General features: G+C 39.5%; 1 protein-coding gene across 4 annotated transcripts in view; it reads left to right on the top strand.

Moving 5' to 3' along the window:
- Positions 1-23,328, top strand: part of ABCB1 (ATP binding cassette subfamily B member 1) — a 107,831-nt gene extending 84,503 nt beyond the window's left edge. For 3 of the 4 annotated variants that reach the window (XM_021935309.2, XM_021935307.2, XM_009203505.4), the window contains 7 exons: positions 6,309-6,409; positions 7,722-7,862; positions 10,520-10,676; positions 11,743-11,940; positions 17,632-17,838; positions 21,088-21,234; positions 22,734-23,328. In XM_021935309.2, coding sequence (XP_021791001.2) covers positions 6,309-6,409; positions 7,722-7,862; positions 10,520-10,676; positions 11,743-11,940; positions 17,632-17,838; positions 21,088-21,234; positions 22,734-22,940 — 1,158 coding nt within the window. In that variant the 3' untranslated portion in view covers positions 22,941-23,328. The remainder of the gene's footprint in view (positions 1-6,308; positions 6,410-7,721; positions 7,863-10,519; positions 10,677-11,742; positions 11,941-17,631; positions 17,839-21,087; positions 21,235-22,733) is intronic. The other variant, XM_031665972.1, reaches the window with a different exon arrangement.
- The last annotated feature ends 970 nt before the right edge of the window (positions 23,329-24,298 follow it).

The raw sequence follows: 24,298 nt of genomic DNA, 5'->3' as shown, positions 1-24,298 counted from the left end.
TTACAGGAAAAAGTTGAACTGCTTGATATGTACTATAGATGTGAGGTCTGCAGCTGCAGTTAGTTGCCTGCCATTTCAAGATAAATGAATCTAGCATAAGAACCATTGTAAAACAAACAAACAAACAAAAACCCCAAAATTCATAAAAGCCATCACTGCAGCTACAACAGCAGGTGCAAAAACCTTGCACTTTTTGTACAATACCTTTATCTCATATTGAAAATGCAGCTTTTACATGGGTGCAGGATTGCTGTAAGAAAGACATACCTATAGACTCTAATATGATTAGAGGAAAAGCAAAGTCAATTCAAATTAAAAGTAAGATGAAGGATCTAGAGCTGGATAATTTAATGCCAGCAAAGGATGGTTTGATAATTTTAGAAAGAGATTTGGCTTTAAAAAAATGTCAAGATAGCAGGAGAAGCAACTTCTGCCAATCAAGAGGCAGTAGAAATGTTCTTAGATGCTATTTTAAAAAAATCATTGAGAAGAAAGAATATCTGCCTGATAAGGTATTTAATGCAGTTGAAAGTGCCCTATTTAAAAAAAAAAAATGCCACCAAGGACTTTCATTAATAAGGAAGAGAAGCAAGTCCAAGGATTTACGTCGGAAAGGAATAGGCTAACTCTGCTGTTTCGTGTAAATGCAGTCGGGTTTAGGATGAGTCCATATGTATAGATACGCCCTTATGTGTAAAACTGCTCATCCCTGATCCTCGAAGGGAAAAGATAAGCCTCAGCTGCCAGTCTTTTGATTGTACAACAAGAAGGCGTGGACAATGAGAGCCCTTTTTCCGGATTGGTTACATTGATGCTTTGTCGTTGAAGTCAGGAAGTACCTAGACAGTAAAGGACTGCCTTTTAAAGTTCTTTTGATATTAGACAATGATCCTGGTCACCCAGAACTCACGAGTTTAACATCAAAAGTATTGAAGTGGTCTACTTGCCTCCCAAACATGTCTCTAATTCAGCCTTTAGATGAGAGGGTTATAAGAATCTTTTTTTTTTTTTTTAATAAATTTTTTATAGACATGAAGCCTCACTGTGTTGCCTGGGCTGTGCTTGAACTCCTGAGCTCAAGTGATCCTCCCGCCTTAGTCTCCCAAAGTGCTAGGATTACAGGTGTAAGTCACTGTGCCTCGCCACTCATAAGGATTTTTAAGGCTCATCACAAAGCACATGGTACTCTACAGAAAGGATTGTTAACGCTATGGTAGAGAGCCACCATAGAGAAGAACATCATGCAAGTCTGTAATCCTAAAACGATAAATTTCTGCTGGAGAAAACTGTGTCCAGATGTACATGATTTCACAGGATTTATGGCAGAGCCAAACAAGGAAATCACAAAAATAGATAGGAGATCTGAAAGAAAAAAAAAAAAAGTGGTGGGTGAAAACTTTCAAGGTATAGATTTTGGAGAAATTCAAGAGCAAATAAACATCACACCAGAGGAATTAACAGAAGATGATTTGATAAAGATGAGTGTTTCCAAACCAGTGCCAAACAGTGAGAAAGAAAATATAGGAGAAGCAGTGCCAGAAAACTGACTTTACACAATCTGGCAAAAGAGTTTCCGTTATTCAGGACTGCTTTTAACTTCTTTTATGACATAGACCCTTCTGTGATACAGGCACTGAAACTGAAGCAAACAGTGGAGGTAGGATTGGTACCATATTGAAACATTTTTAGAGAAATGAAAAAGCAAAAAGTCAGACAGAGATCGCAATGCATGTCAGTAACCAGTTGTGCCTGCCTTTCCTGCCTCCCCTTCCACTTCCTCTGCCTCTTTCCCCTGTACTACCCCTGAGACAGCAAGACCAATCCCTCTTCTTCCTCCTTTTCCTTAGCCTATTCAGTATAAAGATGGTGAAGATAAAGACCTTTATAATTGATCCACTTCCACTTAATGAATAGTAAATGTATTTTCTCTTCCTTGTGATTTTCTCAGTAACATTTTCTTCCCTCTAGCTTACTTTATTATAAAAATAACATACAAAATACATGTTAATTGACTGTGTTATTGGTAAGACTTCTGGTTGACAGCAGGCTATTAGTAGTCGAGTTTTTGGGGAGTCGGAAGTTACATGTGAATTTTCAACTGCATGAGGGGTCAGTCTCCCTAATCCCTATGTTGTCCAAGGCTCCATTGTAGATGCTTTTTTCCTTTTCAGAAATAAAAGCCATAAACTTGTTTATTTGAGGGTGGGAAGAGTAATGTCAGGAGGCTGTTTTTTCTTTCTAGAAACATACATTTTTATTTCTTCAAAATTATTTAGTACATAACAGTTTCCGAGGGAAACGATGCTATTTGTTCTTGAATTAGAAGTTCTCTCTCCTCGTGGTAATCACTGAGTCTCCATTTAAAACTCTTGGAATAAAGGAAGCTGTGAGGATGCAGGGTGCTAATTAAGCCTTTTCCTAATTGCTTCATTGTGTGTCAAGATGAAGACGGTCCTGAAGTTACTGTGCTGTTTTACTCACCACGCAAGGTCTGTGACTCAAACTCCCACTTTTATTGGGCTAAGTACACACTAAAAAGCAATGACATTTACAAACCAATCTCAGACAAGACACTCCTGCCTTAGAAAATGGTGCACAGAAAATATTTCTTAAAACCATTACACTGAAATATACAGTAAAGTCTATTTTTCAGCAGACATTGTTATAGTCTGTTGAATTTTCTTACTAATCTGGAAAACCTGTTTGTTTGAATTCTGATAATTAGAAATATTTCTAATGCGTCTGACAAAAGGATTGTCTTTGGGAATTTGAAGGTGAATTTTTTCTTCTCGCCTTTTGCTTTCTGCACTTTTACGGTTTTCTAAAATGACTATATTATCATTTTTATAATGTGTAAAAGAAGTTTATAAAATATTTTAACATAAACCTGACATTTTCCTAACTTTCTAAGTAGCTTGTGGTAAACATAATTCAATCTTCTTGGCCTGTCAGTGTAAAAATAATATTTTTAATTTTATTTTTAAATAAGTTTTTGTTTCTAAGAATGTTAATTTTTTTTTTTAACTTCTAATAGCTTTTGATATTAGTCTTCAAAACTGACTTAATGTCTTATGAAGTGCTGCTGTTATGTTTGAAGTTAGGTAATTTATGTAGGATTCAGAGAAGAATAAATGGAATTTCACATTTATGATTTTTAAGCTATAAAACATGCTAAATTAAATGTGTCTTTATTAGAATCTGTTCTGACCAGTGTAGAGGCCAAAGAGAGGAAGAACATCTTAAACAATAAGGAGTCATTTCTCTTGGTGACTTATAATTCTGGAAATTATTTCTGTTAGAATCATAGCATTAAAAGGGACTTTAGAGACCCTCTAGTCCATCCTCCTCATTTCGCAAATAAGGAAAATGAGACAGCATTTTGGTTCAAGGTGGTGCGGCTGATGTAGGCTGAAATCTCATCTTGTACACTGGTGTTCTTTGCTTTTTCCATATCCTTTTACTCAGACTCCAGAGATGATGAAGGATGTGTGTTTCTAATCAAATTGCCTTGTTGGAAGTAACATTCAATTACAACATAATTGAATGATGGAAACTTCCTTTTTAAGATGGAGTCTCACTCTGTTGCCCAGGCTGGAGTGCAGTGACACCATCTTGGCTCACTGCAACCTCCGTCTCCCGGGTTCAGGCGCTTCCTCTGCCTCCCAGTAACCTGGAATTAAGGCATGTGCCACCATGCCCAGGTAATTTTTGTATTTTTAGTAGAAACAGGGTTTCACCATGTTGGCTGTGGCTGATCTCAAACTCCTTCCCTCAAATGATCCACCTGCCTCCATCTCCCAAACTGCTGGGATTACAGGCATGAGCCACCACACCCAGCCCAAAACTTTCTGGAAAACAGCTTGATAGTATGTGCCACATTCCTTAAGAAGTTAAAAAAGCTTCATTCAAGCCAGGTGTAGTGCCATGTGCTTGTAGTCCTAGCTACTTGGCAGACTGAGGCAGGAGGATTGCTTACCCAAGTGTGTGAGGCTGCAGTGAGCTATGATGCTAACACCTGTGAATAGCCACTGCACTCTAGCCTGGGCAACAGAGCAAGACCCTGTCTCTTAAAAAAAAAAAAGTTAGTTTTCTTTGACCTATTAATTTCGCCTTAAGAAATTTTCCTAATAAACCAATTCAACATAGACAAATGTTTAGGTACAAAGATGTTTATCTCACCATTATTTTTAATAAAAAAGAAGTTGAAAACCTGGCTCAACAATAAAGGAATACTTAATTGGTTATGATATTAAAGGACTCATTACACATCTCATTATTCATGTGTATTTAATGAACTTGGAAAATGCTTTTGATATGAGGGTAAAAAATAATGATATAGAGCTAAATATAGAGTTTCATTCCAATCTTGTTAAATATATTTATGCCCTTAGGAAAAAAATTATGCAAATGTGTAAAATATACCTTTTTTTTTTAAAGGACACATTTATTCAGCGTCATGATCATAATATTACATTTAACAATCAACAGCATGGGTGCAAAAAAATATCTACATTAAAACCCTTTGTTGTAATGCTTTACACTTTCCACAGAACAGAAACTAAAATAACCTGTTATACAATTAGTCACAAATATAGTCCTCATGTTTTTTGCCCATACACATGAGTATTTGTCTAAACATGTCTTCTTGTAGCAGCTAGGCCCTGCCACTAATGTGCTTGTCTGAATTCACAAATCTGTTGTAAACTGTAACTTCCCTGTCACTTCTCTGGCTCTTATCTCCTGCTAAGCTTTGTTTCCTGGCAGTAATTTAAAATCTTCTGCCACTGCCGTAGCTACTGCTGCTACTGGAACTGCCATAGCTACCTTGGTTTCATGGTTTGGCAGAGTACTGGCCTCTACTAGCATAGGGGCCAGAGCTTCTGCCTCCAAAGTTTCCTCCCTTGATGGGTCCAAAATGTAAAGACTAATTGTTGTAAATGCCAAAATCATTGTAGCTTCCACCACCTCCAAAATTGCTTCCATCATTACCAAATCCATTATAGCCATCCCCACTGCCACCATATCCACCACCACCACAGCTGCCACCAAAGTCACCATGACCACTGAAGTTTCCTCCACCACCAAAGTTGTCATTCCCACCGAAACTACCTCCACGACCACCACCAAAGTTCCTAGAGCCACTTCGCTTCTTTGGCTGAATGAATCACTCTCCATCTCTTGCTTTGACAGGGCTTTCCTAACTTCACAATTGTGGCCATTCACAGTATGCGTATTTCTCAATGACAGTCTTATCCACGGAGTCATGGTCATCAAAACTTAAAAAGTAAAGCCCCTTTTCTTACCACTGCCTTGGTCAGTCATGATTTCAATCACTTCAATTCTTCCGTACTGTTCAAAGTAATCTCTTAGGTGATGTTCTTCAGTGTCTTTAATGCCACCAATGAATATTTTTCTCACAGTTGGGTGGCCATCTGGTCTTTGAGAATCTTCTCTTGAGACAGCTCTCTTTGGTTCCGCAACTCTTCCATCTACCTTATAGGACCTTGCATTCATGGCTGCATACACCTCCTCCACAGTGGCATATGTGACAAACCCAAAGTCCCTTGAGCGCTTTGTATTCTCTCATTACCACACAGTCCGTGAGCGTCCCCATTGCTCAAAATGACTCCTCAGGCTCTCATCGGTTGTTTCAAAGCTCAACCCTCCAATGAAGAGCTTCCTCAGCTGTTTGGGCTCTTTAGGAGACTCTGACTTAGACATGATGGCAGGGGAGAGATAGACTTTAACAATGCTTCCTTGGTGGCATCCACAGGCAGAAAGGAGTAAACGTCCACAGGCAGAAAGGAGTAAGCTGACAAACCTATCTAAAATATACTTTCTATTGCCTTAGTTCTTTCAGTATTTTCCAAGCATTCTTCAGTTGTCACAAATGGCAATGATAAAGAGAAAAATATAAACATCACATTTTAAAAATATGTGCAAAATAACTGTGAACTTAAAATGTGATCATCATAGAAGAAAGAACACTAATAGATGTGAAGTACTGTGAGTTCTCAGGTTACTTTTGTGAAGCCACGTAAAGCTATGTGGCTTTAAGCAATGCTTTAATCCGTTTAAGTCTTAGCTTCTCTTTCTGCAAAGGAGAAGTCTGAATTAGTCAATTTTCCTTCCAGATCCATAACTCAGTTTGATAAATTACTTAGTATCTTTTTCTACAGAGAAAATGCTCATACATAATAAAAAATATGTAATCATAAAATGATTTTCATTAGTCTGTTTTATAGAATTCAGGTTAATCACCCCTGTTTACCCTTGTGCCTCTTGGTGATCGGTGCTCTCTGTTACAGATCGCTACTGAAGCAATAGAAAACTTCCGAACTGTTGTTTCTTTGACTCAGGAGCAGAAGTTTGAACATATGTATGATCAGAGTTTGCAGGTACCATACAGGTAATAACCGCTGAAGAATGGGAGGGGAGTGTGAATAATTTTTCAGTCATCATATTTGTTTTCAGAGGGATTACTTCAGCTAGAAGGTAGGGAGCAAGTGGAGAAAGTACTCGAAGGGAACTCATTGGGAAACAGTTGTAATTATGCAGGAGAGAAATTACAAGACCCTGAACTAAGGCAGGGACATCTCTGATGTAGAACCTGTAAGAATGGGTCACTGATGAGAAGGGAGGGAGACATGATGCTGAGAATGACTATCTGATGTCCAGTTAGGATATGACCCTACAATTTGCTCTAGTTGAAAATGAGTTATTTATGGAACCTAAAATTTGAGGTACCTGTGGGACACGAAGAGGATGGTGCTTCCTGGGTTTACCTGTCTTTCTGCTTTTTACCCCTTCTCCAGTGCAGGCCTTCTTCCTTTAACACAGTCATCCCAGTGAGAGCTCTAATAAGTGGTGTGAACATAAGCAAGCCCAACCTCTCTGAGTCTGTTTCTTATAATAAAAGAGAGAGGTGGACCTTATTAATAGATTTTTAAGCTTTTATTTTAAAAAAATGATGGTAGAGTCTTTTTTGTCTAAAAAAAAAATTATTTGAAATCTTCATATGTGATGAAGATAAAAGCAGAGTTGATCTGGTAGCAGGAGGGGTTGGAGACCCAGGGCTGCCCACTTGCTAACCAGCCTGCCCGCACTCACACCTCCATATCACTGAGCCTCCATGTCATGATTCTAGAATGTCAACCCCTTTGTAAAGCCTTCTCTAAGACCCCCAAATAATTTAGTGCTTCTGCTTTCTTCTCATAACAGATTATTCATAAGGCACCTTCAATGCATAAATAGTAATTCAACTCAACTCAGGTCTCCTAAGTCAAGAACATGCCTGTTTCCTCTGTGTCACCCATCAGGGTACCTGCAACTTGTAGGTGTTGGGTAAACGTGTGCAGAATGAATATTTATATAGAGTACTTACATGTTGTGTGTCCAAAAGTGGGGGGAAAGGGAGAAAACTTTTACTTATTGATCCCTAACTGGCTCTTTACAGTCATTGGATTATTTTCTCTTTACATCAACAGTTTGAGGTGTAGTTAATTCTACATTAAAGATAAAGACACTGAGTCTCAGAGGTTAGGCAGTTTCCCAAATTTGCACAACCGCCAAGTGTAAAGTGTGGACCAAACTTAGTTCTTTGGAAACTAAACCCATTTTTGTTGGTCATGCCTCTGTGCCGTACTGCAAGCCTATCAAAAGATACATTTTAAGGACTGAGAAATGAAAGTGGAATGAGTTTTCAAATGTCTTCTTTTCAGAAACTCTTTGAGGAAAGCACACATCTTTGGAATCACGTTTTCCTTCACCCAGGCAATGATGTATTTTTCCTATGCTGGATGTTTCCGGTTTGGAGCCTACTTGGTGGCACATTATCTCATGAGCTTTGAGGATGTTCTGTTGTAAGTATTGGGTTATTATTTAGTTAAACTCTAAAAATAAAACTGGGATGAACATGCTTCATGTCTAGATAGGAAACCCTACTGTGAAGCCTCATGAAGAGATTCTGGTGATTCCTAAAGTGGCATTTTGCCTCTGAGTCTTCATGTGCCACCATTGAAGCACCCCCTTTCATTTGAAGGAGCAGTAACTTCTTTCCTCATTGCTGGCTCACATATAGCTGAACTTTCCAAGTCTGTCACTGGGTGGAGTGATTCCATTCAGAGATTTTGAGAAGGCCTTGGCATTTGGGAAGAAGCCTAGCTCTGAGCAAGGAGTCTGAGTGGCTCCTTTTAAAGGACTTTCTTACAGAGCAAGTAAAGTGCAGATGTGTTGTACTAAGTTCTGCAAGCCCTTGGAGATTCCAGGATAAGTTTACTTTTCCTTGATATGAGAAGAGTTGGAAGGTAAGAGCCAGATGAAGTCAGAAATGACAAAGGAAAAGTTATATTGAGATTTTTCCGCTACATTGTTCTGAATGTAGATAACTGTGCCTTGGTCAGAGGAAGATAAGCCTGAAGCAGTTATACTACAAAAGTACCCAAATATGCAGTTTGGTGGTCAAAAGTATATATAATATATCTGAGCTTCTAGATTTAGAGATGGGTAAGATTCTGCCTCTTGATAGCATAACATAATTAGTAGCAATATAGTTTTACATTTAAACCAGAATCATATAAGCCTGGCAGTGTAATGTATTAGTGTAGTATTTCTTTCCTTTTTAAACATTGAGCTGTTCATGCATTACAGTTTGCTCAGGAGGACCCCAAAAAAGACATCTAAATTTCCATTAAAGGTGTGCATTGGACAAATGATATGCGGGTGCTATCTGTGATTATGACCTAGAGATCAAAACCAAGCATCACTGGCATTGGGACTTTGATTAGATAATTATTTGATATATTGCTTTACTCCAAAAAATTGAATTGGTGAAAGTTGCTGACATTGGGGCATTTAGGTTTGCAAAATCAACATTCCAAGTTAAGGAAAAGGAAGACCTGTCTGAAGAGCAGTGCATTAGAAAAAGGTCCCATAGGTTTAAATGATCACAAGGCCAAGATTAACCATCGGTGTATCTTATTTAGTGCCAGTTAAACAAACAAACAAACAAAAACTAATGACACAATATGCTACATAAACATAGGCATAGAGTCCAGAGGAAAGAAAGTGATGGATTCCCTGTATTCTGGGAGGGTTCCCAAGTATTTTGTCAGTTCCAGGCTTGCTGTTTAAAAAATCATATTAATAAATATGTCTAGAGAAGGGCCGTAAAAGGAGTTACCAAAGAAGCAAAGGAGGTTTTAGTAATATTTCAAGACTTGTAGGCCTGTCTTATGTAAAAGGAAGTAAATTTTTTCTTCAGTTTGAAAAAGAACTGTTTAACAATAGACAACCAAACATGCTACTTCCTAAATCAGAGGATGGAAGCCAATTTAGGGGAGGTGTCCAGGCACAAACATGGAGAGCTGGACTTGATACCTGTAAAGACCTTCCCAACTTTAAGTTGCTGTGATTCCCATGTCATAGATAAGAATGTCAATGCACCTTAAGAGCAACATATCTGGTTCTGTAAGAAACTTTCTTTTTGTTGCACAGTTCATAGGTTTTTAAGAATCTGATGTAATTCCAACATCACTGACCGTATCTGTTGTTGATCACCACAACAATGCCGTGTAACAACCAGCCACTAAACCTCAGAGACATACGTATTTTTGCCCACAAACCTGTGGGTTAGCTGTGAAGTTCTACTGATCTGGGTTAGGCATAGTGGATCTCAGCTGGACTTACTCATGTGTCTGTAGTGGGTTGTGTCTGTAGCTGGTTGGTTGGGATTCACACAGCTCTCCTCCATGTGTGCCTCATCCTCCAGCAGGCTAGCCTGGGTTTGAGACAGTGGCAGAATTCTGAGAGAGAAAGAAAGAGAGAGAGAACACACGCATGCATGCTCACAAAGCATATAAGGCCCCCTGAGTCATAGACTTGGAACTGGAAAAAGTGATTTCCACCACATCCTGCCCACCACATCCTGCTGGCCAAAGCAAGTCACAAGGCCAGTCCAGATTCAAAGGTGCTGCAAAGGTCACATTGCAAGATGAGGATACAGAGAGAGGTGGAAAAAAAATGGGCCATTTTGCAATCAATCTGTCACACTGACATGAACTTATAAGGAAATGTGTTTGTTTTATTTTTAACATCTGTTTTATAACTATTAGAGGCTAAGCTCTCTGGTTACAGAAGTGTCAACTTTTGGCCAGGCATGATGGCTCACACCTATAATCCCAACACTTTTGGAGGCTGAAGCAGGAGGTCTGCTTCATACCAGGAGTTTGAGAACAGCCTGGGCAATACAGGGAGACCCCCATCTCTACAAAAAAATAAAACAATTAGCTGGTTTTACAACTGTGGTTGTGCAAAGTTGTAGTCCCAGCTATTCCAGAGGCTGAGGTGGGAAGGTCGCTTGAGCCCCAGAGGTCATATCTGTAGTGATCTCTGATTGCACTACTGCACTACAGTCTGGGCAACACAGCAAGACCCCATCTCAAAAAAAAAAAAAGGAGTGTCAGCTTTCTAGCATTGTGGTCGTAACGCTGCACACATGTTTTGTGTTTGTACTTTCCAGAGTATTTTCAGCTGTTGTCTTTGGTGCCATGGCCGTGGGGCAAGTCAGTTCATTTGCTCCTGACTATGCCAAAGCCAAAGTATCAGCAGCCCACATCATCATGATCATTGAAAAAACCCCTTTGATTGACAGCTACAGCACAGAAGGCCTAAAGCCGGTGAGTTTGATGTTTCAACTATTGGATCTACTCCTGACTCCTTAATGAAAGTATTCTAAGTGGAAACTTAATAAAATTTGTACTTTCAAATATGCTGATGATAAAATAAAACTTCCTAGATCATAGATTCCTTTCAGTAACTACTAATAATATACATCAACATTCAGTACTTTTACATAGCAAAGGTTATAGGGAAATAGGAACACTGCTCACTTTATAAGCAAAACCTATTCATCAGATTTTTTACAAACAATTGTTTTAGAGACAGAGTCTTACTCTGTCATCCAGGCTAGAGTGCAGTAGCATGATCATTGCTCACTACAGCCTTGACCTTCTGGGCTCAAGCGATCCTCCTGCCTCAGCCTCCCAAGTAGTTGGGACTACAAGCATGTGCCATCATGCCCAGCTAATTTTTTAATTATTTGTAGAGACATGGTCTTGCTATGTTGCCCAGGCTGGTCACCAGATTTTATTGTAAGTTACTGTATTCCTGAGGAACAGATTTGAGTTATTGCAGCTGTATTGTATATTCACATTGTCTTAACAATACATGCTGTGAAAGCTTTTACTCTTTTAGACCTCATTTACTAAATTCTAGCAGTCTGAGACTGAGCGCAGTGGCTTATGGCTGTAATCCCAGCACTTTGGGAGGCTGAGGTGGGTGGATCACTTGAGGTCAGGAGTTCGAGACCAGACTGGCCAATATGGTGAAACTCCATCTCTACTAAAAATAAAAAAATATTAGCTGGGTGTGGTGGCACATGCTGTAATGCCAGCTACTCGGGAGGCTGAGGCACGAGAATTGCTTGAATCTGGGAGGTGGAGGTTGCAGTGAGCTGAGATCATGCCACTGCACTCCAGCCTGGGTAACAGAGTGAGACTGTCTCAAAAAATAAAAAATAATAAAATGATAAAATAAAAATAAAATAAATTCTAGCAGTTTGAAGTGAAGCCAATTGTAATACAAGTTCATTACCTTCTGACACCTGGTAATTGAAAGGGTTAGCTATACACTTTATTTTCAGTATTGTGGCAATCTAATTTACTGTTATTCTTCTCATTGCAGAACACATTGGAAGGAAATGTCACATTTAATGAAGTTGTATTCAACTATCCCACCCGACTGGACATCCCAGTGCTTCAGGGGCTGAGCCTGGAAGTGAAGAAGGGCCAGACGCTGGCCCTAGTGGGCAGCAGTGGCTGTGGGAAGAGCACGGTGGTCCAGCTCCTGGAGCGGTTCTACGACCCCTTGGCGGGGAAAGTGGTGAGCACACTTTCGTATTTAGCTCAGTTCAGGTTTTCATCATCCAAATGTCTGAATGTATTTAATTCTCAACTCTGAGCCATGTTTTTTCAAACCTTTAAACAACAACCCCACTTGGATAAAGTCTGACAACCTAAATATGGTCTCCAAGTGGTGTCATCTGTCCCAGCGAACTTCTCCAGGCTTCCCTCAACACTACTACTCTACCCTCCTTTGCAAGCACCCTTTGTACCACCTATCTCCCTTGCTGTACTTAGGTTTCAGTTGACTTGAGAAGAACCGACAAAAATGGAAGTAGCCAGAAAGATGCAGGACAGGTGCTAAGAGTGAGATGAAAGCCAAGGATGGGGACTGTTTCAAAGATGGTAGTCAGCAATGACAGATGGTATAGAGAGATTGGGTAAGGAGGAGACTGAGAAGACATGATAGAGTCTAGCAATGAATGGGCTACTTCTGATATTTTAAAGTATTCTTAGTGAAGTAGTGATGGTAGAAAACAATTAAGGGTGGCTGAAGTATGGTTAGGAGGAGAAATGGAGATGTAAGTGAGCATAGGTTATCAAGAAGATGGAAAGTAAAAGAAAGGCAAATAAGGACAGTGCTTGAGTGGGGAGGCAGAGTCCAGGGAAAATGTTTAGGAGGTGAACTGTTGAGCATTTTTATGGCTGGGGATGAGACAAAATCATTGATGGAGAGAGGGCATTGAAACATCATCTAAGGGAAAAAAAAGTAGAATCAACAAATTTGGGAAATGTATAAAGAATATAGAAGTACGCCCTTTTGTCTTAGTTGCTGGGAATGAGAGAGGTGTCTGGCAGGGAGCAGTGAGTTTAAACGACTATGATGGAGGCTAGGAAAGAAGACAAACTAGGAAGGAATAGATTAAGAACAAGACATTTTCATTATGTAGGCATGTAATTAATTGTACTGAGAAGTGATATTTAAAATACTTAACAATGGGAACAGAATGGACACTGACCAATCAGAATGGATGCCTGCTGGTAAAGTCAGATGGATGCCCACCCACTATGTATGGACACTGGTAGCATTTAATAACTCAAATGAAAAGAGAGTTTTCAACCTTTAGTCTAGGACTCTTTTTACTTCCTCACAGCAGTCACTCTTACTCATAAATATTTGTTACTGTATTCAAAGATAGTTATGCCTTTATTCAGTCTACTCTTAAATCATTACATAAGCTTGTTACCTACTTTTACTCTCTTGCTTTATATTTTCTGTGAACTCTGATTTTGTCTTTCAATTTTTTGTGGTGAGTTTAAAAACAGGACTCTAAATAAAGACGTCGCTGACAGCCAAAGCAATTAGAGGAGGAAATGTTAGCCCTCAGACACTGATTATGGTCCTCAACAGACAGTTATTAAGTGGTATGTAAAAGATTGTGCTATGATGAATTGTAGGGCATGATATCTGCCCTCAAATACTTTAACTGAGGAAATGGGGCATATACTTTCATGAGTTAAAGAAGATAGGCCTAGAGCTAGTTCTTAAGAGATAAGGATTTGCATGTGGATGAACAGTCGTGATGACATTCAATGTGAGAGAAAATGCAAGCTGTGATCAGTGATTTGTTCCCAATGCGCAAATAGGACACTTTGGCTGAAATAGGAGTTTAGTTTGAGTAGTGGTTCTCAAACTTTTCTGATAACTCATGTAGGAAAGATTTTCAAATGTCATCATCCACTAATGTACTCATAGTCACTTTCCAAGGGGAAAAACGCTTGGTGATAACAAAATGTTGGAGTTGAAAACCACGATATAATACAGCACAATAATGATACAATAAGGAATAATTAATGTTATTCTGCAAGTATATAAACACAAGCAGAACATAATTTAAAACATGGACAGCATCAGTTACAGTTCAGAGTAGGAAACAGAAACTGCACTAGGTATTTCAAGTAGATAAGTATTTAATAAACGGAATTACATGCTTACAAAATCTTTGGAAGGGCTGGAAGAGTGAAAGAAAAGTAGGCTACTTGCTCCCAGACTTCCAGATCACCGCACTGCAGCTGTGATTCTGTAACCAAGAAGCTGCAGAAAATTATGCCACAGCTGTTCCAAATTTAAAGGTACAAGACTAGAATCTGTCTGTTGCAGAAATTCTTGTCTGCCAAAAATGAGTTAAGCTGTTAGCTTACCATGGCTGCTGAAGGAGAGATGGTGTCTACCTCCCAGATTTTACACTGTGCATCTCCCTGGTAGACCCTGACTTACTTCCAGAACCAAGGGAAAGTGGGAAATAGTTTTTAGCCTTCTAGTCCCTTGATGTATAAAAGGTCAGACACAGAAGTATATGAAAATGAATGCTGAGTGCATAGCACAGTAAGCATCCCAAGACATTATTGATAATGGACTGAAAACAAAGTGTCCTCATTTATTGCAGGAATATCCATTATCTTCTCCTGTGCATTTGCACTAGGGCTTGGAAATACTGCCAGATGGTGCACTGCAGCTAGACTTCTTAGCAGAAAGTGTCCACAATAAACTCTAGTAAATGTACAAAGTTTTGTTTATGGACATCAGTGAGTAGCCCTGAATAACTCAGTGGATTACTACTCATTAGTTTTTATTGCCATGTAAAAATGAGTCTGTGGATTTGAGCATAAGAATTAAAGAAAGGATTTGACCCTGAGGATCCCCTGAAGTCACGAAATTCTCATGACCATCAGTGGACCTTGAATCCCACGTTGAAAATCATTGACCTGAAGTGGTGGTTCTCAAGCTTCAGTGACTATTAGAATGGCCTAAAGAGCTAGTAAAAAATACAGCCAGCCTGGATTATTCAAGTAGGCTAGGGTTTAGCCTTTTCTTTTTATAATTTTCCGAGGTGATCCTGATGCCAGCCATCATTCGAGAGCCACCAAACTGTTAAATTTGAAGAAAGATTTAGGTTAAATTGTGGAAAGTCTTGAATAATTAAGCTATGAAATTGTGAAGATGGGAGGATTCTCCAAGTTTTGAGGGACCTGAAGATTATACAATTTTAGGGATTCAACTTAAAGAAAAAATTTTGAATGCAAAATTAGACACAAAAGTGGATATTTACTTCAAACAAAAAAAATCATAACCAAATATTGGAAGCTTAAAGATTCCGGTCCCTTTCATTTTAGGCAATTTATCATCAACACTTACAGGGAAGAGCTTCCTGACTACAGCCTTTCCTCCATCCCACCCAGAAAACTGTTCAACTTCCTAGAATTTACATGTAATTGAGGGCTCTTGAAGCTCAACTTTCATCAGTGTCACTGTTAAATCACCCCTGCTTTGAGTCTCCCCCTGACCTTTCCTTTCTCCCCTTTCTAGTCTCTCTCATATACAACAGTCAGAGCCACCTTTGGGATATAGTTAGAAGCTGCTTGTTGTTGTCTGGTTATAACCCAAGAAGAGCCCGAGATGGGGGCATTCCCCTTTTAAGGAGGGGGCATAAAATATCTTTCAGTTGTGAGATATTAGTGTTACTAAAACTCAACCTATAGTGTTTAGATCCAGTCTTGGTTTTCCACCAATTACTAACTGTGCGCATTTGCTTATCAGTAAAATGGCAGTTAACCTCACAGTGACCTCAGAAGTGTTGCTGTGAAGGTTAAACAAGAGACTGTAGGAGACATGCTTATCACAGAACCTACAATGTTGTCAGTGCTTGATTTTTAAAAATCAATTATTATTTCACAGTAAATATGCATAGAAGAATACATGTGTTAACATTTACATTTTTGTGCTAATGAAAGCAAGCAATAGATTTAACAATCTACAATAGAGATAGCCGATCATTTTAATCTGGCCTTTCATTATTTTTTACCAATATGTTTACTTTCCTAGTTATATTTTTATTTAGGCCAGGATTTTTTGAGCAGTTCTCATAGATTCCCCAGAGTTCCATGGTCTTCTCTCAAACCAACACCATTCCTCAACCAAAGGAGCTCTGCTTCTTTGATCTTTTTTACATTGTAGGCATCTAAACTTAAGTTTTACTTAAAGAAAGAATTCTTCAGTCAACACAGATTTTAAATAGTTTGCAATCCTAGGGTATTATGCGGGGACGAGGAGGTCCAAGAGTGTATTCAGTGTAATGAAGAAACTCATTATAACTTGCTGAGATCATTCAGATTTGCCTGTGATTGTATTAGTTAGGCAGTGGCTGTTTTCCTCCCAGGGGTATAAACCTGGAAAATTAAAACAAAACAAAAGCAAAAACCAAACTCCTCCTTTCCTTAAATTTCCACTTCTCAAGTACAGTGTTTTATCTAACAAGATCTGCTACTTAGCCACATCCTTGTTTGGCTTTTACTGTCCCTCTCCACCCTCTGTTTTCTACCTTCATTTATTAACATTGTAAGGAAGCCTGGAGCATACATGTGTGGAATAGTCTCCATGGCAACTCAGCTTGGAACTAATAAGGTTATGGGAGAGCTTCCATCCCTGCATCTGCCAGTGTCACAAGCAGAAGCCATGTTCCTGTAGCAAAGATTGTACCCTACTGCTGGCCAGCTGTCCCCTTGAGCCACCCAACCAGGCACATGGGATACAGAGAGGATATGGCTCAGTACAAACTTGTCACTACTATTGGAAACGCTCAAAGCTGAGTCACTGGTGCCTTCTTCAGAAGAGATGAACAACTCTCTCACTTAAATGCAAATTCTCTTGCAAAGCAGACCTATCTGGCAGACATATTTGCATCAGAGTAGGGCTTGTTATCAGCAAGGCTGTAAGGTGCCCTCCCCAGTCTTCTGCAAGATAATCCAGGGAACCAGATTATAGAGAAAGGGCAGCTCTCCATTCCTACTCATCTGGCTTAGTATTGATGATGTCTATTCACCCTTTCCTTCCCCTGTTCACCTGTCCATCCCCTATAGTTCCTGAACTGCAAACCTGTTATGTGGTCATAGTTGTTATTTATTTCCATGTTAATCCTGGGCACTGTGTCTCTGAAAAATGGAGATTTAAGAATAAGGCTCTCAGGATACATCTCAGAAGTATTAGGCATTGTATTCGTGTGGCTGCTGTAACCACTTACCACAAAATCAGTGGCTTAAAACAACACCAATTTATGACTTTACACTTCTGGAGGTCAGAAACCTAAAATAGGTCTCAGTGGGCACGTATCAAGTGTCAGCAGGGCTGTGTTCCTTCTAGAGGCTCCAAAGAATGATCTGTTTTCTTGCCTTTTCTTGCTTGTGGCCCCTTCCTCTGTTTTCAAAACCAGCAGTGGCTGGTTGAGTCTTTCTTACACTGCGTTTGCTCTGATACTCTCCTCTCTCCTTCCTCAGTTACAAGCCTTTATGATTACATTAGGCTCACCAAGGTAATTCAGGATAATCTTATTTTACAGTCAGCTGATTAGCAACCTTACGTCTACTACCTTAGTTTCTTTTTGACATGTAACATAACACATTCACAGGATCCAGGGATTAGGACATAGATGTCTTATTCTACCTACCATGTGCATACATCAGAAACCATGGTTATAACACAGGAAACATGACAGTTCCTCAAAGCATACAGTTGTGACCTTGTTGTATTAATCTTAACTATCCAAATTTTAATCACACAAACTTTTCCTTAATCTCACAGTAACTTGGCAGTTTCAGTGTAAGAAATAATGATGTTAATTATGCTACATTCAAAGTGTGCTGGTCCTGAAGTTGGTCTGTGAACTCTTGTTTTCAGCTGCTTGACGGCAAAGAAATAAAGCAACTGAATGTTCAGTGGCTCCGAGCACACCTGGGCATCGTGTCCCAGGAGCCCATCCTGTTTGACTGCAGCATTAGTGAGAACATTGCCTATGGAGACAACAGCCGTGTGGTGTCACAGGAAGAGATCGTGAGGGCAGCCAAGGAGGCCAATATACACGCCTTCATCGAGTCACTGCCTAATGTAAGTCTCTCTCCAAATTAACAGCCCGGGAGCATGTGGCAGCCTCCCTGGCCTATGCTTTGATGTATAAGGGGATGGTTTCCCAGAAGTGAAGAGAAATTAGCAACCAAATCACACCCTTACCTGTATACAAGCATCTGGCCACACTTCCTATTTGGGTTAGATGTTACGTTTGTCTGATCACCTCACCCTCCTTGTGAGGAAGGGATGAAAGTGATCACTTCAGGTTTAGGAGAGAGGAACATTTCTGGGATAGGAGAACTGGAACAATTCTCTAGATCCAAAGCTATTAGGCTTGAGGCTCCACCTTTTTCAGCCCAAGGGATAAGTACAATGTCTGGGAAGCCTTTCCCTTCAAGTCCAAGTACAGAGGCTGGGTCTCTACCTGCACATGCTGCTTCTGGCCTGCCGAGGAAGCAGGCATGACTGTCCCTCCCCATGTCTCTGCTCTGTTTCTCTTCCTTCTTCCTTCTTGCAGCTGTCTCCCAAGACTCAAACCTCACTGTGGAGTCAGTCCAGTCCAGAGGGCTGAACCCATGCCAGAAAGAGGGCTCTCTCTGAATAAGGGTTGAGCCATTAGGGTGACCAGGGTATCATGTAATCTCTCATCATCGTACATTTCATGGGCCCCAAACTTTGTTTACAGTGAATGGTTGAAGTATTTTCTAGGGCTCCCTGGGCTGTTGTCCTATGGGTGTCCTCTGAATTCCTCCTAGGAAGTTGGATAAATGAAACCTCTCACCCTCTCTTAAGCCCTCTTAGGTCCTGTATTTTAGTTTTTGTGTTTTGTCTTGTTTTGGAATACAAGTTGAATATTCCTTATCCAAAATACTTGAGATCAGAAGTGTTTTGGATTTTGGAATATTTGCATGTACATAATTCACTTATATTTCATGTATACCTTATACACATTAGCCCGAAGGTAATTTTATACAATATTTTTAATAACTTTGAGCATGAAACAAAGTTTTGACTGTGTTTTGATTGTGACCTGTTACATGAGATCAGGTGTGAAATTTTCCACTTGTGGCATCATGTTGGTGCTCAAAAAATTTCAGAATTTCAGATTTTGAATTTTTTGGATTATGGATGCTCAACCTATATTAACAGTCCAAAATTATATTTTTCCCAACTTTATTTCAGAATTAGGGGGTACATGTACAGGCTTATTATACCTGGGTATATTGCATGATGCTGAGGTTTCAGGGTACAAATGATCCCGTCACCCAGGTACTGAGCACAGAACCCAATAGGTAGTTTTTCAACACTTACCCCCCTCCCTCCCTAATAGTCCCCAGTTTCTACTGTTGCCATTTTTCATCTATGAGTACCTGATGTTTAACTCCCACTTATAAGTGAGAACATGCAGTATTTGGTCTTCTGTTCCTGCATTACTTTGCTTGGGATAATGGCCTCCAGCTGCATCCATGTTGCTGCAAAAGTTAGGTCCTATATTTTGAAGTGCTTCTCAACCTAGGTAATCTACCCCACCCATTATCATCAGTTATGCTCTTTATTCTAAGGAAGTGCCCCCTAAAACAAAGCTCAGGAGCCTCAACCCCTCAGGGAAGACAGTTTCCTCATGAGGCAGGCGAGCAACACCAGGTGGCTCTCTTTCCCAAGATTCCCTTCTGTAGGCTCTTCTTCGGATAACTGCTGACACCAATCTCATTAAGTCCCAGGGAGATGGCCTTGTCTCCCACTCTCCTTTCACAGTCTAGCCCAACTGGAGGTAATTGACCCTTCCCCAGGCTCAAACATTTAAAATGGAAAGCTCCAGTCCCCTTTACTGATGAGAGGATAGTGGTTCTCAAGTATAGACACAGATCAGCATCACCTGGGAACTTGTTAGGAATGCAGATCCAGCAATCCATGTTTTAAGAGCCCAGATAATACTGACGCAGGCTCAAGTTGGAGAACCACTGGGCTAGGGGTTAATAAAACACAAACACAGAGAGTAAGTATTATCTATCTTCTTAAATATACTTTGCCCCTCTGGCATTTGTCTGCCACAGAGACTTCAGCCTTTCTGGGATCCGGGTCTCTAATCTGTCACACAGAACACACCTGTAGACACCGTAATTCTCTTCCTCAGTGTCTAGACCAGGAGAGAAAAGGTAAACCCCCTAAGTCCTGTTACCTAAGGATCCACTTCTCCTAAGTGATTAATACTAGGATTTACCTCACCCTGTAGGTGACTGGTTTAGTTACCTCCTCCTTGTAAGATTGCCGCACTGCCTTTATCTGCCTCAGCAGGATGAGCACTCTATCAAGAGTGCAATGAGTAACCCCTCCACTCACATGAGACACACTTCACAGTGCTCCTGCCCTCTGAGGCAGCCACGGCTCTGGGGCAGAGCCAGTCCCAAACATCTGCCAAAACTTCATCTGGAGTCTTCTCCCTCTATTTACAAGGGGAGACCCAGGGCTGAGTGCCACAAAACTAGGGTTGCCAGATATAGCAAATAAAAATAGGCAACGCTGTACTAAAATTTCAGCCTGGCAAGGGCCTAGAAATAATAAAATAGTATTGTTTTCTAGGTTACAAGTGCAGTCACATCCTGTTTCTGCTCTCTCCTGAGTAACCTTTAACTGCCGTTCCTATCATCATAGTGAATAGTTGGTGACAATTATCTACTGTGGGAAACAATATGGGAAGAATTTTGGGAGCACTCTAACAACAAAAATGTTTAAAAAGGAGATATTCATTTTCAAAGTTAGATATCAAAATGGAATCCTTTATGTAGCACCCATTAAAATTGTTTAAGTGTTGGAGATACTTTCATAAAAACAGATACTAAAAGGCTAACGTCCCAAGAATGGTTTTCCTCAATTTAAAATCATGCAGAGAGTGTCACCTGCTGGTTACAATTAAGATGAGCTTCAATTATTTTATTATGAATACCTTGTTCAAATCAAATTTCCTTTCTCCTGTCAATCTTTGTCCCAAATATAATGAAACCAGAAGATGGAAGATACTAACATTGCAACGATATTCTTCTTCATTAAAATGCTGACCTGTTTATACTAAAACATATCATCTTAAGGCCCAAACATCTGTTTTTCAAAGAGATAGTAAACCTGCCATTTTGGGCTTTTTTCTGTTCTTTCCTTAATTATCCATGAACAATTCTTAGCTTCTGAACCTAAATTTTTGGAGCATAGAATCATTTATCCTACTTTCTATAAGCAAGCTGTTAGAACTTTACTATCAGTTCTACTTTCATAACAACAAAACCTTATTTACAGAAATATAGCACCAGAGTAGGAGACAAAGGAACTCAGCTCTCTGGTGGCCAGAAACAACGCATTGCCATAGCTCGTGCCCTTGTTAGACAGCCTCATATTTTGCTTTTGGATGAAGCCACATCAGCTCTGGATACAGAAAGTGAAAAGGTAAGAATTTAAATTGAGTTTATTCATACTTGAATCATCATCCTTAAAAATGCTTTATTCTCCATAGTAAAGAACAAAATGTAGTCAGATTATTGATTGTTATTTACATCACCTTTCAGTAAAATGTAAACAGTTTCTGTAACTGTGATTCAGGAGAGAAAAGATGACACAAAGCAAATTAGTCTTAGAGCACATATGCTTCACAAACCATCCCTAGATCACTTCACGTTGACCTAAGAAGCTGCTTTCAGGAGGTGTATTTCCTGCTTCTACTAGCAGCATCTCTCAGCAACCATAAGGAAAAGTGGTAGGGTAAGGCAATGTTAAAATCTGGCTGTACCTTTTTTAAGATAAATATTAGCAATCATTTCTGACTGGAGAAAAGGTTAATAATTCAGATTATCTGAAAGACCAACTCAGTATGAGATGTTCCCTACTTTACAATACTAAAATTCAGGAGTCTGTGTTTGGTCTTTGCTCAGGCTTCTTGAATTTACTGTGAGCTGGATTTGAGGTCTGTTTTCAAGGATGTTGTGTTGCTAGACACATTAGTAATGTTTTTAAATGAGTCAGTGAACTGTATTTACTCCCTTAACTTTAAGAGTAGATGACTGCTGGCTGGCACCTACTGCCGTGGCTCACACCTATAATCCCAACGCTGGGAGGCTGAGGTGGGAGCATCACTTGAGCCCAGGAGTTTGAGACCCGCCCGGGCAACATAGGGAGACCTTGTCTCTACAAAAAATAAAATAATTAGCTAGGCATGGCGGTGGGAACCTGTAGTCCCAGCTACTCAGGAGGCTGAGGTGGAAGAATTGCTTGAGCCCGGGAGGTTGAGGCTGCAGTAAGCCATGATTGCACCACTACACTCCACCCTGGTGACAGAGTGAGGCCCTGTTTCAAATTATTTAAAAAAAAAAAAAAAAAAAAAAAAGTTAGGGATAGATAACTACTGCCTCGGAACTAACCCAAACTAGGGTTCAGTCATCTTCTGATATGACAAATCCTTTGTTTTCAAAAACCTGTTCTGTTTCACTGACACCTTGTTAAAGAAGGATCTATTGTTGGAGAAATCTTGTTAAAGAAGGATCTATTGTTGGAGAAATTCATTGTGGAGCTTTTTTTTTTTTTTTGAGACGGAGTCTTGCACTCTCACCCAGGCTGGAGTGCAGTGACACATTGACGCCATCTCCGCTCACTGCAAGCTCCGCCTCCTGGGTTCTCGCCATTCTCCTGCCTCAGCCTCACGAGTAGCTGGGACTACAGGCACCTGCCACCACGCTCGGCTCATTTTTTGTATTTTTGGTAGAGATGGGGTTTCGTAGTGTTAGCCAGGATGGTCTTGATCTCCTGACCTTGTGATCCACCCGTCTTGGCCTCCCAAAGTGCTGAGATTACAGGCATGAGCCACCACACCCAGCCTATTGTGGAGCTTTTTATGGAAAAGGAATTAGGGAAAACAACTATTATGCGAATTAATCTATGTGATTATGGACTAGGTTGTCCAAGAAGCCCTGGACAAAGCCAGAGAAGGCCGTACCTGCATTGTCATTGCTCACCGCCTGTCCACCATCCAGAATGCAGACTTAATAGTGGTGTTTCAGAATGGCAGAGTCAAGGAGCACGGCACACATCAGCAGCTGCTGGCACAGAAAGGCATCTATTTTTCAATGGTCAGTGTCCAGTCTGGAGCAAAGCGCCAGTGAACTGTGACTGTATGAGATGTTAAATATTTTTTAATATTTGTGTTTAAATATGGCATTTATTCAAAGTTAAAAAGCAAGTACTTATAGAATTATGAAGAGTTATCTGTTTAACATTTCCTCAACCAAGTTCAGAGTCTTCAGACACTTCGTAATTAAAGGAAGAGAGCGAGAGACATCATCAAGTGGAGAGAAATAATGGTTTAAATTGCATTATAAATTTTATAACAGAGTTAAAGTAGATTTTTAAAGATAAAATATGTAATTTTGTTTGTATTTTCTCATTTGGACTTAACTGATTGCCTTGCTAAAAGATTATAGAAGTAGCAAAAAGTATTGAAATGTTTGCATAAAGTGTCTATAATAAAACTTAAACTTTCACATGACTGGAGTCATCTTGTCCAAACTGCTTGTGAATATATCTTCTCTCAACTGGAATATTGCAGATAACTTCTGCTTTAAAAAAGTTTTCTTTAAATATACCTACTCATTTTTGTGCGAATGGTTAAGCAGTTTAAATAATTCCTGTTGTATATGTCTATTCATATTGGGTCTTGCAGAACCATCTGGCTTCATTCTTCTTGAACTTGATCCTGCTGATTCTTGCATTTCCACATTAAGGTGGTTCTCAAACCCAAAACACAGATCAGTATAAGATTTTAGGAGGTGGGGTAAGGCACAATTATGAAGTGTGTATTATTCAGATATAGAGTAAATACTTTGCATTGCTTTTATAAAGGGTTCTTTAAGGATTTTTAAGATTTTTACGCTTCCAAAGTACATTTACTTTTTGTCTTGATAATGAATTACTTTTGCCAATAATTGGCCTCTTCCAAAAGTGATCCTTCTGACTTACAGATGTTTAAAATGTGCCATGAGTTTAACTACATCTTGATACAAACATGATGAAAAAAGAAGATAATGTATCACAAAGATTGGTACTCTGGACGACAAAATTTTTAAAATTAGACAAAAAGCATTATTAACATTATAAACTATATTTATTATAAACAATTGCTATCTTAAAAAAAGAACTTCTAAAAAGAAAAAAAGAGAAGCCATCACCTCCAGGAAAAAAAAAATGGGAAAGGATATAATCAGGTAATTCTCAAAGAAGAAATGCATGTGCCATGCATTTCTCAAAGAAGAAAAATTAATTCAAGATGGATTAGAGATTTAAATGTTAGACCTAAAACCATAAAAACCCTGGAAGATAACCTAGGCAATACCATTTAGGACATAGGCATGGGCAAAGATTTCATATTTAAAACACCAAAAGCAATGACAACAAAAGCCAACATTGACAAGTGGATCTAACTAAACTAAAGAGCTTCTGCACAGCAAAAGAAACTACCATCTGA

This window comes from Papio anubis, chromosome 4 (assembly GCF_008728515.1).
Source record: "Papio anubis isolate 15944 chromosome 4, Panubis1.0, whole genome shotgun sequence".
Lineage (NCBI taxonomy): Eukaryota > Metazoa > Chordata > Mammalia > Primates > Cercopithecidae > Papio > Papio anubis.
The sequence above is the reverse complement of the archived record's forward strand: the minus strand, read 5'-3'. Positions and strand labels throughout refer to the sequence as shown.